Below are 16,691 nucleotides of genomic sequence, written 5' to 3'. Positions count from 1 at the left end.
AAGGATGCAAAACCGCCCAGTCAGGACCTAGCACGTGAGCACTGAGTAAATGCTAGTTCTTGTGAATCACTTATTCATTCGCCAGTACAACTCACGATACTTGCTCTGTGGCAGGCCCCTCGGGGACTGCTAGAGTCGCAGCCAACCCCTCCGTCATTGAGTTCCCAGAGCAGTCCCAGGCTGTGATGCTCCATCACTCAGGGATGCATGTCCTGTGAGGTCCCTAATCAAGATCCCTTTTAGGAGCCTAAAGCTTTTGGACCGTCACCATCTATTTCCCTTGTCATGGGGAGAAAATTTAAAGGGCCCAATGGTTTATGACTGTTACTTCTTTATATCAACTGAGTCCCAGGGAGTTCCGGGAAGCCTCTCACCTTGTCTGGCATGAAGGTGAACCGAGCGTGTGAGCGAAACTCCTGCAGGAAGCCTCTGTCCAGTTTGCTGTTGACATTTGCTGCTGAAGGACAGAAAGACCTCTCCGCCGTCCCTTAAAAGTAGATGCTGGTGTAGGCAAATTCTCCATGTTTGCTTCCAGAAAATTATGAGAAGGGCGTGAAAAATTAGTTTCTTTCATGAGCAGAGAGGCCTGAAGTTCGGTCATTTCGGCCTATCAGGCACTATCAATTTGTGGCCGGAACACAGGTATAGGAAGATAATGCTCTGATTGGTGTCTGGGCGTCGTGGTGTCCCCAAATTGCCACCTCATGGCTTACTTCAGAGCAACCTGAAATTAGGTCTGGCCTGGAGAGGGGGGTCACCCCTCATTATGACAGAAGCTTGAGGCAGGGGAAAGACCCCTGGTGGGTTGTGGCTGGCTCTGAGGATGTGAGAGAGCCTCTTCCCCTTTCTAATCTCCACTTGCATTTCCTCATAGAGGAGAAAGGACTTCCGGTGACCCAGTTCCCAGGATGTAGGTGAAACTGACACGGGCAGTGGTTGGTTCTGCTATGTTGTTGGGAACCGGAGAGCAAGGACCTGGGTTCAGATGTGAGCCCAGACCCTCAACACACAGTCCCTCAACCGCTGGTTCTCGGTGACCCTAAGGTACAAAGCAGCCAATGGCTGGGCCCGTTGCGGGAGACAAGGGAGGGGGAAGGGGGGCCTTCCTCTCCCAGCCCTTTCGCTGGAGTTGTCCCCAGGAGAAGGCATGGAGTTGACTGCGACCCAACGGCAGGAGAATGAGGAAGTCTCAAACCACACTCAGGACTCCTCGTCCCAAATCTCACACTTTCTCCGGCACATGGCTAGCCTCAGAGGTGCTGGCTGAAACGGCCGGCGTCCCTCGATGCCCTTCCCGGAGTTCCTGCCCACGAGGCTCTTCCAGGCTAGCCGCAGAGAGGTAGATATGGAAATAAAGCCGGCATGGGCTACCTCACACAGCAGAGGCACTGCCAGAGTGGCAGGGGAAGTGCTTCTGTTTCTGCCAATCTGTGAATTGGGGAAGTCAGAACATGGGAGAATCACTATCGAAACTGACATTTACTGGGTTTTTCCTTTTCACACACATGGCTGAACGCCTATGATAAACTTGGACAGTGGGATGCAGATGAGAGGTCCGGTGCCTGGCTTTAGTCTGGGAAATAGACAGGGAAACTGATGGTTAACCCAAGGAGGTCAGGGCCTCAGCAGAGGGGCTCCAGGAGCTGGGGCAGATTTCGGCGATCCCGGGAAGCCTCAGAGACAGCTTCCCACAGGAGGTGATGCCTGAACAGAACCTTGAAACAGAAGTAGAAGTTGAACGGCAAGAAGAGAAAGGCATTTCAAGCAACGGGACGCGTGCAAAGACACAGGTAGAAGTCATAGCAGAGGGATGCGTGCACATGGTGGTTCCTTGTGATAATTTGTACCATAAGCAATAGAAGGTTATAGCAAAGGGCACTGACAGTCATTAACTGCATGTCCTGTGAGGTTGCTCTTATCAACTTATTTCACAGATGAGAAAACCCAGGTTCAGGGAGGACCTGGGCAAGGCTTCCTCTACAGAGCATGGCACTGAAATGAGATCCAGACTGTGGGTGGCTGAATATATTATAACACCCTCCATATGAAAAGAGGGGATTCAGATTCAAATTCAAATTCAGATTCTAGGAATATTACTAGGACACTGTTGACTACCAGCAGCAGAAACCCAGTTAAAAGAGGCTGGGATTGGTGGAGGTGGGGAACCGGCTCATAAAACTGCAGAGAACAAGAGTAGCTTCAAGGATGGCTGGATCCAAATGCACAAATGTCGTCAGAAATTTATCCTTCTCCACCTTTCAACTCAGTTCCACCCTGTGTTAACTTCAGCCTCTGTCGGAGTCTCCCTGGGGTGCCACCAGCAGCTCCGAGGTCACATCTTACCACCTTGGCAGGTCCAGTGGGAAATGTGTCCTTTCCTACGGTTCCAACTTTTGCAACCAAAAAGTTACAGGCCTACGTTTCGTTGGCTGAGGGGGCGGGGGGGGGGGGGGGGGGGGGGGGGGGGGGGGGGTCACGTGTCTACCTCTGCACCCAGGCCTGGAGCCAGGGCGAAGAGTAAGAGGTCAACCCCCTCCCTCACGTGGGCAAAGAGTGAGGAAGGCTGGATCCCAAAGAGAAGGGGACTCGACGATAGGAAAAGGTGAAAACGACAACTGCTTACCATAGGCACTTACTGTGTGGACACTGCCTTATGTGCCCTCAAGAACCCCATTTACACCCTAGCTTCAAGGGTTAGGGCTCAGGGCGGGACGGGCCATGGGACTATGGAGGGGGTCAGGAAATACTAACCCTACCAGTCTCTCTGGACTCTGTAACGTAGTACGGTCTACACGATATTGAAATTTAGCTGAATGTCTCATCCCAACTTACACCTGGCATGGATGGCAAACTAAGGAGCGGAGGAGGGCTCCATGCCACTAGCCTTTATTATGTTAAATATGCATCTTAAAATTATAAGAGGCTAGAGATTCCACAAGATAAGAAAGAAAGAGAATGAGGGGGGAAAAGGCAATTTAAAGGCAAAGCGAGAGGGGCGCCTGGGTGGCTCGGTCGGTTAAGCGTCCGACTTCAACTCAGGTCACGATCTCGCGGTCCGTGAGTTCGAGCCCCGCGTCGGGCTCGGGGCTGACTGCTCGGAGCCTGGAGCCTGCTTCCGATTCTATGTCTCCCTCTCTCTCTGCCCCTCCCCCGTTCATGCTCTGCCTCTCTCTGTCTCAAAAATAAATAAACGTTAAAAAAAAAATGTAAAGCAAAGTGAGAAAACACAGGAAAGGTTAGAGGTGGGGCAAATATAAAACACAAAATCACATTGAAGAAATCAGTCAAGGTATATCAGTAATCATGATACGTGTAGATGGAATAAACTGACCACTTAAGAAAAATAAAGGCTGTCCGATTTGTTTTTTAACCTAAACGTTTTTTTGCAAGAAATAGACGTAAGGAAACAAAAATGTTGAAAGTATAAGGAAAGAAAAATATAATATGCTAGGCAAATACTAACCAAAAGAAATCTGGGTAGCTATATTAATATCAGACAAAGTGAATTTTAAGCAAAATATATTACTAAAGATAAATATAGTCACCATATTTTGAAAAAGATTCTATTTACTGGAATGATAGTAATTCTCAACTTGTACATACCCAATAAACTAGCTTCAAAAATATGTAAAGTCAAATTTACAGAACTACAAAGATTAATCACAAACATCATAGATAAGCAATAAGAGTATGGGGGGGTATTATTTTAGAAATTTTAGATGTTACAGAGATTAAGAAAGATAATAAGAGTGCTGTAATCCATTCTATGCCCTAAACAACAGAAAACTCAGATATAGGGAATTTTTTCTAGCAAAATAGAACTTGCCAGAACTGACTTGGAATGAAAGAGAAAACTGGAATGGTCCTGTAACCATTAAAAATAAATAAAATGAATGAAACACCAGTAATACTTGGTTTTCAAAGGAGTTCTGCCAAGTACTCCAAGAGCAAATCATTCCAATTCTGCACAGACTCTATCAGAGGAGAGAAAAAGGGAAACTCTCCTATTCATTTGATGAGGCCATTATAGTATAAATTCAAAAGCAAGTATGAGAAGGACATGACTAAAAAAGAAAATGGAAACAACTCAGATGTGCATCAACAGGTGAATGGACAAATAAATTGGAGTACAATGTAATAGACTACTTTACAACAGTGGCAATGAACTGCAGGGACATGCATCAACACAGTTTCAACTAACTGAAAAAAAATATGGCATTAAACAGTAACAACAACAAAAGGTAGCTACAGAAAAACAATCATAAGACATGATTTCATTTATATAAAAGGGAAATACTAAATTTTAAATACTTTCGATTTGTATTTTTAATCTTTCTTTGTTTTTTTCTGTTTTTTTTTTACAAGCGGTGGCATGTTTTAGTCCAGAGTAAATTATAGTTATTACATAAGTTTATGCTTATTACCTAAGTGATAATGATTGAGATGTATGCTGAGAGATTGTGTATACCCAAAACCACTACGTGCATTAAATAACCAAAATTTTAGTATCTGCAACTGTGTATTAAGCGATAAATAAGCCAGTATTTTTTTCAAGCCTTTTAAATGCACTCAAAACGTCAAATAGGTGGCAGGTCTTTCCAGGCATGTGAAACTTACGTTTGCGGTTCCAAAATATGGTAAAAGTTGTTTTGTTTACAGCCGTAAAGTGTTGTGGAGCACTGCTGTGATCATAAAGTCTAGAAGGTTGGTTGTGTTTAGTTATAAAATGTTGTAGAAGGTTGTTTTGCTGACCGTATTATTATTGGAAATAGTCTACCTCAACTAATGCTCTGTGTTGTTGTATTAGACAAAAGTGTTTCGGTTGCAAGCGATAGGAATTCAGTTGGATAGCCCTTGACTTACCTTCGTTTCACATGCTCCCAGCTTCTCTGCCTCATAAGAAAGATACAGTAGTCGTGGAAAGGACTCTCTTTCTCCCAGTTTGAGTTATGGACTCACCTCTCAAGCAGTCACTGTTGCCACGTGGATAGCTTAATTCAAAAGCATCCCCTAGGGGATGGGGCCCAGTGATTGCACTCCCACCCGGACCACATGCTGTGGGGAGTGGATGGTTCCCAAAGGAAGGCATGTGGGGCAGATAAATCACATTTGTCCACTCAAGTTTTATTTCAAGATGATTATCATCTGTGAACAGCCTTGTGGGAGCTAAATCTGGATTGTCCCCGTTTGGAAAATGACAATACTGCTGAATTAATTATTATTTCATGAAAAGAAAAAAGCTGTAATTTACAGCCTCCCTCCCCACCACCCGACCCAAAAAGTAAAATGCAGGCAGAACACTGCAGTATGTTTTTTAGGGATACGTAAATATTTGCTGAAACAAGTCAGTTCCTGGTAAATTCTGTTTCGTAACCTGAGAGGTGGTTATACTGGTATCCATTTTCATATTCTTTTATATTCTTTAAATGATGCATTTTTGTTTTTTATGTAGTCTCTTTGGGTGTATAATGTATTTCATTTAAAAATATTTAATGACAGAATGGACAGGTAACAAAAAGATATGGCTGAGTAGAGGAGTTATTTGAGATGTTTATTTTCTTTGTTTTGTTCGTCTCTCCGGCCTGAATTTCTTACCAGGATCATGTGATATTGCCATAATAATATTATTTTAAGTGATGTGGAAGCTCGTTAGAAGGGAGGTAGTTCTTTCCTAGCCACAGCTAGCTTTTCTTTGATAATTTCAGTGAAAGTCAGTTTATCAGAGCTGCGTCTGGAATGTTAATCCAAGGGTAGATACCTGCCTGCTTGGTCAAATATGTACACTGGCTGGCATGGAGGACTGGAGCCTCGGAGGTGCCAGGGGTATGACCTTGAGGTCCAGGCGAGGGCAGGTGTTCTGGGGAGAGAAGGGCTGGCCAGACCTACAGAGAGAGTTTGGGCCACTCGAGGACTCTAGCAGTGGCTAAGCTGGAGTGTACCTACACACCTAGGAAAGCTAGGGGGTCGGCGGCCACTGTCCTCTGTGTCTTACAAAGCCAGGCATCCAAACCTATAACCCCCATCTAACAGATTCTAAAGGCGAGCTCGGTGCTCTTTGCTCTCTTTATGTAGAAGGGAGGAGCAGGGAGTTTGATTCCTCTGGCAGCCAGATTACCTTAACAGATGATGGCAGGAGCTGAGGCCCCCTGTGAGTTTCACAGGACACCCCGAGGAACTGCAGTGGGTCTCAGGACCAAGCGATGAGTGGCTCCCAGCTTGAAACTGACAAGGAAAGTTACCACTCCAGCCTAGGCAGGGAAGCCAGAAAGTAGGAGGCATTGGTGGCTTTAGACAGAGCTATTTTGTCCTGCCCTGGAGCTACAGAGACCCCAGACAGAGTCTCTAAGGTCACCATACAATACTTAGCTTCTCCTGTGTTTGCACTGAGGGTGAGCTAGAACGTGTCGGGGACGAGGAACCACACTCCCCAAACCGCAGCTGCTTGCGCATTCCCTTCCCCATCCAGTCCAGCCCATAGTCTTCTCCCACCTGCATGATAACACACTTTGCGCTGAAATTTATTTGCGAGGAAACTTGATAGTGTCACCATAAACGGAAATGTACTATCACTTGTGGAAAACACAAAGAACTCGTGAACATAGATACGATGACACAAAACAAGGTCTGATCAAAGTTTGACCAGACCCAATCGCCTGATGAAAGCTCTGAGCCTGCCACCTGTTCTCGGTCATAAAGGGAGACCTGCAGGTGTTGGGTAGGTCTCCAGGCACTGAAAACAGGGGTGCCACGCTGAGCCTTTCCCTCTGACTTCATGAAGCTTGAAATAAAAGTGATGAGGGAATTCTGACTCCCTGAAAGTAGCTAAAGAGAAAAAGCAGGTCTGCCATCCACACTGCAGCAGGCAACGGGGCCAAGGAAATTTGTATGCCCAGAAGTGAGGGAAATCCTCTTATTCCTCAAAATGTATGCCAAATGCTTTGTTAAAAACTTTCCTACCAACCTTTGGGCTAACTCAGTCTTCAGCGATCTATTCTTTGATCAGATTGACTCAACAGAGATTAACGGAGGAACTACTATATGCCAGCCATAATTGTCGGGGCAAGTGCCTTGCCTTTAGGGAGCACACTTTCTAATGGACAGATGTGTTCGCAACTGATTTTAAGGCAAGGCTGAATAAATCTGTGTGTCTTCTTCTCCCAGCCTTCCCCCGAACTCCTGCAAGGCGTGCTGTAGATTGTTCGGGAATCATTTCATCTAGAGTCAGAAACAGCAAACATTACCTGGGCTCCTATTGTGAGCTAGACAATGTGTGGGATACCTTCGTACATATTGTGTAACACTTAATCCTGCCAATAATTGGAAAGATGGTTACTTTTTCCTCCGTTTGGGTTCAGAGGAGTTCAGGGGCACACAGAGCATGTTAGAAGCAGACTTGAGATCGGAAAGCACGTCTCCTGGATGCTCTCCTTTGTGGGTTGAGGGAAGTCCCGGCTGTACATGGGCAGCCCTGGTGGCAAAGGAAGGGCTCCCACCCCATCCCACCCCACCCTTCCCAAGGCCAGCTTAGAGGAAGCAAAGGCCAGAGGCTAGGTCCTGGGCCCACTGGCCTTGCTCCATGGTCACCTCAGCCCTGACCTGTGCTTGTGTCTCCTCAGGAAGCCAGCGCTATCCTGCACTGTGTGCTCCGGCAACCTTCTAAGCTGCTGCAAGAGTCTGTGGGGGCTTAGGTTCCTCCAGAGACACGTGAGAGGCCCCTCAGAGGAGCAGCCAGGCCAGCCACTGTCCGAGGAGCCACTGAGGACACCACCCCAGGAAGCGGTGAGGACTCTGCCCTCCGAGGCTGTCTAGACCCAGCCCAGGACACAGAAGATACTGCTTCTGGTCACCAAGATTTGACTCCTGGAGCCATTAAGGACCCAGAAGCCCCCAGAGCCACCGAAGATGCGCCCTAGCCTGAGTCTAGGGAGTCCCAGAGCACGCAGCGGGGTGCCGGGGTCCTTGGGTCTAGTGTGGTATGGCCTGTCCTGTGCCGGGCATTCTCAGCAGATGCTCAGAACTCTCCTGGGTCTGGGTCCGCTGAATCCCATGGGTTCAGAGCTCACGTTGGTGCTGGCCCTGAGTCACAAGCAGAGATGGCTGGACGTTGGAGGTGCGTGCACAGGTGTGTGCATGGATTTGTACGTGCAGGAACGCGCAGGCCCTCTGAGCACAGCAGACGGCGTTGCCATAAAGAGTTAGTCTCTCACTCCCTCATGGGTTCTGTAGGATGAAGGAGAGGAAAGGAGAGGGAAGGGAAGAGAAGAGAAAGGAAAGGAAGGAAATTAGCCTTTAATGAGCACCTTCTGTGTGCCGGGTACGTCATCTACATGAGTTCACATAATCCTTATAACAGGTGGTAAGAATCACCAACCTACTTGACAGAGGTAGAAACTGAGGCTCAGAGAAGACCGGGGCCTGCCTCAGGGTACTCAGCTAGTATGTGTTCCCGGCTCACAGAAGGCACTCGAAAAATAGCTGTGCAGGGAATTAGCAAGTAGGAGCATGGGTAAAAAGCCCGGCTTCAAGCCCAGGCTCTTGCCATGACCTTGCACTGCTTCTCAGGAGAGAGATCAAGGTATTTCCTTGATTCAGCCTACCTGCCTCTTAGCGAGGCTCAGAGCCGGAGCCTAGGGGATCCCTTCATGCTGCAGTACTAACCCTCTCTGGTGCTTTTCATCAACAAGAAGTGGTGTGGAGCGGAGCGAGCATTCGAACATTCGGGGTGGGCGGTGGTGGTTAGTGCGCCGGAGTCCTAGAGGGAGAGGTGGCCTTGCCGGGTGGGGGGAGTTGGCCCCACAGCGCCCTCTGCTGGGTACGTAACCTTGGGTGCGTCAGTAGGGATCTTTCTGACCATCTCTTGACTCCTCTGTCCAAGGGGGTAAGATGGCCTATTTACAGGGTTGTTGATGAGACCCAAGGCAGTGAGGGTGACGACAGCCTGGAGAACTGAGGGTGTGCGTGGACCCTCACTGCTAACCACTGCCACTGCCCCTCCCTGAGCCCGCTCCTTCCTTGGTTCCAAGACCCCCTCGTGGTGTCCCCCTCCCTGCACACCTATGCCTTCTCAGCCCTCTTGCGACTCACTGTCCTCTCCCCGGCTGTCCGGTGTGCCTGTCCCAAGGGCTTTCTCTTCTCACTGCGATTTCTCTCCCTCTGTGACCTCGTCTGCGCCCTCTTAACCGAAGTTACCAGGAGGCTTCCCTGTGAGGAAATGACTCACAGATTTGTACCTGGACCCCAAGCTTCCTCTGGGAGCTTTCCAGCCACGACTGTGGCTTTCCAGCCACGACCTCCAGCCTGGGTGTTTCAAAGGCACCTCGCTTTTAGCATGTCCACAACCACACTCTAGACCTTTTCACTGCACCTGCTCCTCTCCGGGTTCCCGGTCTCAGACAGACGTCTGCCACTGGCTTTAGAGCCCGAGCCACTGGCCAAGGAGGTCAGCCTTGGCACCTCCCTTTCTAGCTCCTCTTGCTCAGTTTTCTTGAGCCCTAGTTCCACACGTCCCCACCTTCTGCTTGATTCTCCGCACCTGCCCTGTCCCCACTCGGCCCCACTGCCATCCCTCGGTCGGGACAATTGAGACAGCTTCCTGACAGCTCTCCATGTTCCCTGCTGGCCTTCTTCCAGCCTGCCTCCCCACCCAACAGCCACAACGGGCTGTGCAAAACGCTAATATGGTCACGTCGCGCATGCAAGAAACCATCTTTCTCATGGCCCACCAGCCCTGCATGGTCAGCCCTGACCTGTCCCTCCAGCCTCCTCCTGCCATGGTCCCCTCTGTCGCTTCACCCCAACCCCACTGGCTTCTCTCTTTTGTTTGTTTATTTTATTGCTCTTTGCAGCTACTAGGCCATGCACAAGGCTGTTTCCATGACGTGAGACCATGAGATCTCAGCTGAAATATCACTTCTTGAGGAAGTCTTCCTTGACCCACCCTATTAGGTCAGGCCTCCCCCACATACCCCAGAACTGTCCTCAGAGGCCATTGATTGTTTGTAATTTACAGTCATCTGTGTGGTTCTCTGTCCGTCTCCCGCACTCAGGAGGTCATGGGCCCTGCCTATTTCTTTGGACCTTTGTATGTCTAGCCCCTAGAAGAGCGTTTGGCACATAGCAGGGGCTTTACGCGGTTTATCTGCCAGCATACTTGAAGGCATGATTTGCCCCAGTGGCCCTCAGAGATGCTCAATTTCTTGGCTGGATTCCATCTGGAAGCCCCAGAATCCCTTCCTCAAGTTTTCTTGGGGGTCTAAGGCAGGTGGGTCTCTAAGTCATGGCCAAGTAGTTGGAGGCATAAGACTGGTCTGGCTGATCACGGTCTCAGCTGGTCAGGGCTCCAACCCATCGTGCCCACACACCACCTGCCACTGCAGGGGCCTCCTTCGGGTCTGTCTCTGAGCTGCCACCACCCTTCTGGAGGCTTCCTAGAGCCTCTGCTGGCTGCAGAAGTGGGGCACATGCTGTCTAGAGGAGGAGTGTCTGCGGTGGGTCCCCAAATCCATGTTCTGTGTTGCGACCATGTTCCAATAAAGCTATCGAAACAGATGCTGCCTTGCGGTTTTATTTTTTCACTTCCTGGTGAGGAATACTCCCCAGACTTCATCGTACGGCGTGTCTTAATTTAGAAAAAGAGTTATGAGAAAACACTGCGGTAAAAGCCAACTTGGAAGCTACCTTAAAAAGTAAAAGAGTCCTCGGGGAACAAGGGTTCATCATAGGACACCATGCTGGCAATGAAGGACAGACTGGTCGGAAGGATCAGGCCTTTGTCCCGCTTGCCCTGTGAGCCAGGTACGTGGTAGGCTCTCGATAAGGGTTTGTAGAAGGGAGTATTTCTGAAATTGCCAGCTTCCGAGACGCCTTTGTGAAGTAGGAGAAGAGGAGATCTTTAAAATGGAAAACATGTCCATCAAGGAAGTCTGCATGCGGTAGAGTAGGCACAGGCAAGGGACCAAGAAGGTCAGGAAGGTCAAGAAGAAGTTCAAGGAGTTTGTGCCAGGAGTGAGTCCCAAAGGCACCGATGAGAGGGTTTGGAAAGTGAAAGGGGGAGCTGACCAGAGTCGAGGTCACCATTTGAAGACAGGGCGGGGAGCAGTGTCCCCTGGGAGGGAAGGGAAGAGGCCGGAGGAGGCCGTGGAATCCTGAACGTGGGGCCTTGCAGAGAAGGCCCAGAGGCGCGCGCCTTGTCGAACGTCCCCGGAGGCAGAGAAGGGATTCCGTGTCAGCTCAGCCAAAGCTCACGGGAAGTGATTGGCTCAGAATGGGTTGTTACGTGGGTTTTCTCAGGGGAGAAAAGACCAAGATGTGCTAAGGGGGATTGGGAAAGATGAGAGTGGCAAATGGAGCCAATAGACAGTGTTAAGCAGTTTGTGTCGATGGAAGAAGATGACAGGGACGTGTCCCCCGAACTGTACTAGTGGGTGTGACGAATAGTGGGGCACTGCATAGGCAACCGGCCAGGGCTGGAAGCCTGGGAATCGCAATTCCCAGCATCCTATTCCAACCAGCTTAGGTTCCACCAATAGGGAGCTGGAGAGAAGCAAAACCATTATTGCTAACTAGGCAAAGAGGTGGGGGGCGGCGGGAGGAAAAGGAGATCAGGGCATCTGGAAGGGCTGACCGCGGGGAGGCCCCCCCAAGGCGGCTGCATTGGGCACAGGAGTCATGGCATGGCTTGGAAGGGTCTTCATCAAGAGAGGCTAAAACGATGCCGTGTGTGTTATGGAAAGATCATTCAGACTCGAGCTGAGGGAGCGGCCCCTGCCAGTGAGGGTGGACTGTAGCATTTTATAAGGATCTACCACAGGCTCTCCTGCAGGCCATAGACTCCATGCTGGGAGCCCAAAGGAACGGACCTTCCCCACCCTCCAGGGAGACCGGCTTGAACCTAAAATCACCAAGGAACCATGGAAGGAATGGGACACGGGGGCCAGTGCCGGGATGACCAAGGCCTGGTGGAAGGTGCAGAGAGCGGAGTGTGGGGAGGACATGGCCGCGGCAGCCGTGACCTTCTGAAGGGATGCGTTCCTGGGGCACGTGGGCCGGGCTGTGCTTAAACGCAGGTTAGAAGCGCGGTGGGTGGGAGGGGGGAGCGCTCAGAGCCGAGACTGTGGGAATCCATTTGGAATCCCATCTCGGCTGCATAGCCAGTGGTTCACCTTTGCTGACCCGACTGCAGCTGGAGCTTTGAGGGAGAATTTACCATCTTCGCTGTCCATCTGAGAGAGCTCTTTCCAGGCCACCCAAGCAGGAAATAATGGCCAAGGACACATACCTCCCAGAATTCCAAGCTTTCCAGGGACATTTCAGGAGCCTTCCGTGGTCACTAACACTCTGAAGAGTGGCTGGGAGAAGCTTCCTTTCACCCAGCTGGTAGCTCTAAGGGGTTCATAATCTGTTAGTTTTGGAGGTCACTGCAGGTGTCCGTGCCACATCCCCAACCTCCCCACTCAGGGCCACACAGCACAACGTGCCTCTCATGCCCTGAGATGCTGCTGTGCCAGCCTGGCTGGACCACAGCCCTCATTGCTGGGGCATTACCGGGGCTCTCATGTGCCCAGTGGTCCTGGCAGGATTCCCAAGGAAATAGTGTCCCAGAGGGACCTGTAGGCTCTGTGTGGCTCCCAGACGACCCTGTCATCTTTCAACTGACATTTATGAGTCCCTTCTTGTGCCCAGACACTATGTCAGCCCCTCCACAGACGCTAGCTCATTTCTTCCACCAGTCAGCCCTGCCAGGTAGAGATTCACGTCCCCACCAGCTGGGGCCTGAAGAGGGACACCAAGTGAGCAGTTAAAAACCCAAGTAAGTGACACAGCTGAGGCTCCAACCCAGACCCGCTTGTCTTCAAAATTGTAACATTCCAGAGAAACCCAGAGTCCCTTTGACCACCCTTCTCCCTCCTTCCCCCTAGCAATTCTCCCTGATGCAACCTCTGCTACCCAGTCTGCTGCATGGTGTTTGGTTCAGTTTTGTTTGCTTTAACATAAACGCCATACTCCACCGTAGGAGCTGAATTCAGCAATGTGCCTCCAAGGGTCAACCACATTAGCCCATAAAGAGCTCCTTCATTGTTGCTAACTACCAGAGGGTGTTCTGTGGTGTCCCCCTAGCCATGAACGTTTGAGTCATTTCTAATTTTTAGCTGTTTAAACGATACCATGCTGATCGTCTGACAACATTTCCTTGTGCACATATGCAAGTGAGTTTTGGTGGTGGGGGGGGGGGGGCGTGCATGTGTGTTTAACATACCTCCATGTGTAATTCTGGAAATGGACTCTACGTGTGGCCCAATAGCACTTCAGAGAGGCACAGATCATCCAAGCTCCCACCAATGACCCTGGCGGGTGGGGGGGGAGGCCTGTCTCCCTACAGCCCCACCATCCCACCTGTCTTTTCTATCATGCCTTGGCTTCTTCCATCCCCTAGAAGTTAGAATATTCCCCCTAGAGATGCCCTACCTCCGGTGAGTGCAGGACAGGACATTTAACTAGAAGAAATTCCCAAAGCTTTCCTTGGGCTCACCCCAGGCTTTCCATGAGCGCTACCAAGTCTTACCTTCCTCTGGGTCCCCAGGGAGGAAGCCAGCCTGCCCAAGTCACATAGGTGGTGTGAAAGACGGTATTCGCTCACAATGGCCAAAGTATACAATGCATCACTTTTTGTACATCCACGAAGTTGTGCAACCGTCACCACTGTCTGAATCCAGAACATTTTCGTCATCCCCAAAAGAAACTTCATTGGTGGTCTCTCCCTGACACCTTGACAACCGCCAGTCTCTTTTTAGTCCCTATGGACTTGCCCGTTCCATACAATTGGCATGTACGTGTACGGTCAGAGCAAGCTTGGCATTCACAGTGACACCCACCGAAATTCTAAAACCCAGTCATTCCTGTTGCTTACAAAAAAAAAAAAAAAAGTCTTATATAAAATTAAAACTCTTTACTATGCTCCCCACTAGTTATTTGATTTGGATACTCCCAAAGGCAACCTAAGGAAGGAATAATAACCACCAAAAAATGAGAAATGTTTTGCTGAGTATTTTCAGAACTGACTCGCTGGGACCATAGACGTGAATGAGTGACTTTCTTTCTGTATCTGGTTGTTCTTACGGAAAAATCATTTTTCCCTTGGTTCTACTAAGTGTAGAACAGAGACTGAGAGACATAGATCTGGAGGGGGTGCCGAACTATTTACCTGCCCAGGTACCCATGCATCTACATCCAGCCCTGAGCCCAGCCAGGACCTGCCCCAGAAAACATCTTTTCTATTCTTAAGAAAATGTATCCAAAGCATGGAAATAGGGCTAAAGGTGATGGTGTGTCCTCCGAGTGTCATATTGGAGCGTGGCTAGCAGGCGTGACCAGTATTAGATGATTCTCTAGGGGAAGGGTCCCTTTGCTGACTACTTATTATTGATCAGGGACCAGAGTCTGCAGCCACATGTTAATTTGTACAAGACTGATCATTGCAAATGATCTTCCTGTGGCCCGGTAGACATGCAAGTGACTTCTCTTCCGTAGAAAAGATAATGCCAGAGGTTATGGTTTCTTGTGCTGTGGGACACTGACCAGTTTTGTGTCTTGGCAGTCTTATTTCAAGGTTCTTCCTTTCCAGATACAGAGTTGTCTCTCAGATACTTCTTTGAGCCAACTTTACCACTTTGCTTGTTCCCCCCGCCCCGCCCCCGAATGGGTTCAATTAAACTCTGTTATGTGTTGACTATACATTCGCATGAGTTGTGTTTTTAATCTTTTGAAAATTCTGCTTTGACAAAAATCTTGTTTTTCTAACCACTGCAATGGGCAGGGGTGCCCCCTGCTGGCAGGGTTATTCCATCCATTAGACACTAGAACCACATGCTGTTCTGAGACCTACAAAGAGATTTGGGAACCGAAAGAACAAGTCAGAGCTTCCAAAATATAAGAAAATGTAAACTTTTTTTTTTTTTTTTTTTTTTAATTTTTTTTTTTCCAACGTTTTTTATTTATTTTTGGGAGAGAGAGAGAGAGAGAGAGACAGAGCATGAATGGGGGAGGGGCAGAGAGAGAGAGGGAGACACAGAATCGGAAACAGGCTCCAGGCTCCGAGCCATCAGCCCAGAGACTGACGCGGGGCTCGAACTCACGAGCCGTGAGATCATGGCCTGGACGCTCAACCGACTGAGCCACCCAGGCGCCCCTCAGTGGTCACAATTTCTGATGTTAGGAATCCCTCAAGACAAAGCGGAAGGCATGGTCTGTGTGTCAGTTTCACCAAGTGTAAAATGGAAATAAAAAATAGTTATGTACTTGGGGACGTTCTCTTGGATTGGCAGCCTGTCCCACCTGCCCTACTTCTGATGGGGTCAACTGTACAGAAGCCCAGATACACTTGACAAGCCCAGCTGGGCTCCCTAGGATGTGGTGGGAGAGTGTGGGCAAAATTCCTGCCGTATATCACCAACGCACTGTGCCTCTGTGGTCCTCTGTCATGCTGTAGGACCACTGTGGTGGGCCGGGGCCTTGATACAAGTCAGCTATTGATCTGGGCAACAAGAGACCCATCTCCTCTTCTGCACAATCCACCAAAGTTCATGGGAGAGCATACTAATAGAAGTCTTCTTCCACTACCTGGTGGCAACAGCTGTCCAACCACTTTGGTTTCATCGACTCCTGGCTGCAGGCTGCGAGGACATGACACCCGGGAAATGCGGAGAATGTTCTGGTTTTGAGCTGTTTTTTGAGCAATCAATTCACCAGTTTGTATCCATGGTAACCCCTTGGGGCAAAGAAGAGTTCTCAATAGGGATTCATATCTCCCTGTCCAAATGATCTTTTCAACTCTCCCAATTTTGATTTCGGTAATCTAGAAATAGCGATTTTGAGCCACCATGGACAATGGGGTTATAAATAGCATGACTACCTATTTCAAGCACAAGAAACTCTGAACCAGATCAAAATCACTCATGTGGCCACAGCGTGGGGATTAGGCCCCTGTCCTCGCGTCTCTGAAATTGTGGTCAGGCCCACCATATCATTGTTGACAAACAATGTTGGGTTATATTTTGACCCAAGGTAAGAGGAGAAAACAAATAGGCATACTGGATCGCAAGGTTTTGAGACTTTTACTGAGAAGGACCCTCACTCCTCTCTTGACCTCAGAACCCTAACATCTGAATTCTGGTTCCAGTTCAAGTTCTAAGGAAGCTTTAGGGCCTGTTCTTCGTTCATTTGTACTTTGGTTTCCCCATCTGTAAAATGGGAGTGACCCTTAGTGTAAGGATCAAATCAGGATGGAATGAGATAATGTATCAAAGTGCCCAGCACCTACTTGGTACCTAGTAAATATTTGCTTTAAAAGCTCCACAATTTTAAGGTAGATAACTGTTTTACATGTCACCAAATGAAGATGGTTAAGGTTCCAAGTTTGAAAAAAAATCCTGTAGTTTGATGTTTGATGAAGGTCCTTCCTGTACAGATATGCTAATCTGGGAGGATTGACTCCATATCTTATCAATGCATTAAAATGTTTTCACACCCCACCTTAAATGACTCTATTAGTGTTGAATTCAACTGCAGTTCACCAGCTGGCATAATATTACTGCTTGTAGAATATGTTTAAATATAAACATTGATTGGTTTTGATTTTGCAGTCTTATTTTTTTTTTTTTTTATTCTGGAATCAACCTTTTTTCTTTTGGCAATAA

General features: G+C 48.7%; 1 protein-coding gene across 2 annotated transcripts in view; it reads left to right on the top strand.

Annotated features, from left to right (window-relative positions):
• Positions 1-10,539, top strand: part of HRH2 (histamine receptor H2) — a 53,443-nt gene extending 42,904 nt beyond the window's left edge. For both annotated transcript variants that reach the window (XM_042946190.1, XM_042946200.1), the window contains exon 3: positions 7,617-10,539. In XM_042946190.1, coding sequence (XP_042802124.1) covers positions 7,617-7,809 — 193 coding nt within the window. In that variant the 3' untranslated portion in view covers positions 7,810-10,539. The remainder of the gene's footprint in view (positions 1-7,616) is intronic.
• Positions 10,540-16,691: the final 6,152 nt, after the last annotated feature.

The sequence above is a fragment of the Panthera leo genome, chromosome A1 (assembly GCF_018350215.1).
Source record: "Panthera leo isolate Ple1 chromosome A1, P.leo_Ple1_pat1.1, whole genome shotgun sequence".
Taxonomy (NCBI): domain Eukaryota; kingdom Metazoa; phylum Chordata; class Mammalia; order Carnivora; family Felidae; genus Panthera; species Panthera leo.
Note: the sequence above shows the minus strand (reverse complement) of the source record. Positions and strands in the feature narration are given on the sequence as shown.